A 3,565-nucleotide genomic window follows, 5' to 3' on the forward strand; every position below is an offset into this window, starting at 1 on the left:
AACATGGAGGGAAGGAGACGACTGCAGGAGACACTGGATAAGATGACAAAACTTGCCGCTGAAGAGGAAGTCTGTGATGAAGAATGTTTTAGTGACGTCATTAGATTTGATGTTCAGAAAGACGTGAAGTATTTTGCTCAGCTCTGGGAGGGCAGTCCACCCATGGCACCGCCAAACCCAAACTACTGTGAGAACATTCAAGAACTGAAGGAAACTATTGTATCCCATGCTTCAAGATCACATGGAATGAGACTGAAAGACTTAAAAGATCGTATTAAAGATCTCTGGGAGGCTTTACTGAATGAGCGATTCGTCTTCAGCTTCAGAAACTCTCTGGAGATTTCAGCCTATGGGAAACTGAAGACTGAATACAGCAAGTGGTCCTGGATTCTTCGCAGTGCCATGATGGAAACTGAGAACAAACTACACATCCAAATAGAAAATGAAACAATTCATGAAGTTGAGGAAACTGGTCTTCAAAAAGAACTAAAGGAGACAAGTGAAGAAGTGAAAAAATCCATGTCTGAATTCTTTGAGAAAGACAGAGATGCAAATATACTGATTCAGTGGAAAACATCATTTGAAATCAAAATCAAAGAGATTCAGGAAAACATTGTGAGCGAAACAAAGAGAAAATTGAACGAGATTCTCCAGCAGCGAGACCTTAAGAAAAAGATTGATGCTCAGAGGACACATCATGAAAACACTCTCTTGGAAGAGAGTAAAAAACATGCCTTAAAACTAAAAGGCAAAGCAAAAGATGAAGACACAGTGAAGAAAGAGTTTGATTTATTTTGGGAACATTGTGTAAATATGATCACCAGACACACTCCTTCAGTCAAAGACATTGACATAATGAGAGATGTGAGAGAGATCCTCAGTGACATCAATAAAAGTGCTCCCATAAAGGACAATACTTACAACAATATTTTCAATGTGAGGGGTTATAGTGGATATATTGTTTTCAAAAAGTCTGGGATTAAAGAGATTGTTCATGGAAAAATAAAATCTTTTTTTTCTCAACCTTCAGAGGATGATGCTGAAATTAGAACCTTTGTTAATGATGTTGATCAGCAGACAGACAGAATGATTCAGTCATTTAACATTGCAAAGATGGGCTACAATATCAGCTGCATTCAAAATCTCACAAGATACATCAAGAATAGAGTAACAAAACATCAGGAAGGACCAGCAAAATATGTGTTCAGGAATGAATTCTTCATGGATTTGGTTCTTTCCATCTGCAAGAGAGCAGAGAAAATGATCCTAGACCAATACAGAATGTTCAGAGAAGACAATGATCCTATTCTCTATTTGGAGAAAAAGCGAAATGAATACTATAGTATTTTCCAGAAATACTGCCATGGAGCAACATCAGCTGCCATTTTTGGTGAGATCATCTGTCAGAAACTGAAAGAGCCCATTGAACAGAGCGTCTACAAGAAGTGTGCCAGAGATCTGATGGATGAAATGAGATCAAACTGTCCATCACTGAATGGAAACAGGTCAAATCTGGACAAACACATCTTGAAGACACTGGCAGAAGAGAAGGATTTTGAGAAATACATAAGCTACATTCATAATCCCAGAAATCACTTCAAGAGCTTCATCAGAGGTGAAGTCAGTCGGTACATCAATGATAAGTTCAATGACAGTGTTTTACCCAAGATGAAGGAGAACATTGAACTCCTGCAGCAGAAGATCATGAGAGCAGCTCATGAATCTACTAAACATGTTCAAGAGAACAGAGGAGATGCTGGTTTGTGGTTGAAGAGATTCACACAGCAGCTCTCAGATGAGCTGATCTTCTCTGAAAAAGACCTCAGTGGAGTCGAACATGATGATGTTGATGATTTCAAACTGCTAGGAGATGTGATAAGAGAAGAACTTACAGCTGTAATGTCAGACATCAGCCGTAGATTCAACACAAAGACATTTGCAAAAAAGCTGGACTGTAAGTTCAGACCAGACAAGCTTCTGATCGATCACTTCTGTAAGGTCTGTTGGGTTCAGTGTCCATTCTGTAAAGCTACCTGCACCAACACCATAGAAAACCATGGTGGAGATCACAATGTTCCTTTCCACAGAGTTACTGGATTGAATGGATGGATTTACCACAAAACAACAAACTTGGCTATTAGCGTCTGCACATCAGCAGTAGCAAGCAATCGATCTTTTTATCCCACTGACTCAAATGATGCAGTCCTTTGGAAAGAATACAGAACAGCAGGAGAAAGATTTGCTAACTGGAGCATCACCTCTGATCTCTCTGAACTGCCCTACTGGAAGTGGTTTGTGTGCAGATTCCAGAAAGATCTGGAAAAATACTACAGTAATACATTTGAGGGGATGGGTAAGATTCCAGAAGAATGGAATAACTACACAGAACAGGATGCATTTGACAGTTTGGATAAATACATTTAATTAAACAAGCGAAATATATTTCACTTAGGTTCTGAACACAGTTTAAAATGTGTATGTTCAATGTAATCTAAACCTTATATACATCAAAGAGAACGTTTGAAGAAATTTCAAGGACAGTATGTAAGCCACATGCCAGTATCTTTGAGTGGATTTATAATTTTGGAACAAAATTAGTAATTTATGAGAAAACAGTCAGCAGTTTGGCTCCACTCAACTCCAATAATACATTTGTAGATATGAAAACTAAAATACTATATTTTTGCAATGAAATATGAGATGCAATGCACAAATGCACTGATTTAAATTTGGAGTCCTGCATTAAAGTATCTGAAGATTTTAATGTGTACACACTGAAATGAAATGATGTCACTGTCTGACAATGTGATAAGACAAGAACTTTCTGCTGTAATATCAGCCATCAGCAGTAGATTGAGCACAAATACTTTTCCAATAAGTTGAGGCCAGATGAGCTTCTGACTGATGACTTCTGTCAGTGCTGTTGGGCTCAGTGTCAGTGCCAGCTCCACCAACAACATAAAAAAATCATGATAGAGATCACAGTGTTTCTCTTCATCATGTCGCTGGACTACATGGGCGATTTCAATAACAACACAACAAACTTATCTACTCTAATGGGCACACCAGCAGAAGAAAACAGCACTATATATTTTCATCCCAATGACTCAAACAGATGAAGTCCTCTGGAGAGAATACAGGTCAGCAGGAGGAGAATATGAAGACTGGAACATCACTCCTGATGAAAATACTCAAAACAAGATGCTTTTGAGGGTTTGGATAAATACATTTAATTGAACAAGAAAATACGCTTCTATTGATTTTCACTCACTTTCTGTTCTTCACTTCACCGAATCTGAAATCAGCTAAACCCCATTTCACGGAATATAAGACTATTCCACAAACCAGATTTTTGTGAGTTGATCTACACTGAAATTCAGCTTTCCAGACAGCTATAAACAGCTCTGAAGTTTTCCCAGAGAACTCCTCGTTTTAAAAAATTACTTTAATTGTACACACAGTCAACTTCAACCTCAGTGAGAAGTGCCATCTGATGTTATTTCAAAGATGCGGGTAACTAATGAGCATAGTGTGGCATTAAGGTATAGTCATTTATAATATAGTA

General features: G+C 38.0%; 1 protein-coding gene across 1 annotated transcript; it reads left to right on the plus strand.

The window, feature by feature from the left end:
- The first annotated feature begins 3 nt into the window (after window positions 1–3).
- Window positions 4–2,424, plus strand: LOC107723112 (interferon-induced very large GTPase 1-like). Its single transcript, XM_016531627.1, has one exon. The coding sequence runs from the start codon at window positions 4–6 to the stop codon at window positions 2,422–2,424; it is 2,421 nt and encodes an 806-aa protein (XP_016387113.1).
- Window positions 2,425–3,565: the final 1,141 nt, after the last annotated feature.

The sequence above is a fragment of the Sinocyclocheilus rhinocerous genome, unplaced genomic scaffold (genome assembly GCF_001515625.1).
Source record: "Sinocyclocheilus rhinocerous isolate Xijiao unplaced genomic scaffold, SAMN03320098_v1.1 scaffold1416, whole genome shotgun sequence".
NCBI lineage: Eukaryota > Metazoa > Chordata > Actinopteri > Cypriniformes > Cyprinidae > Sinocyclocheilus > Sinocyclocheilus rhinocerous.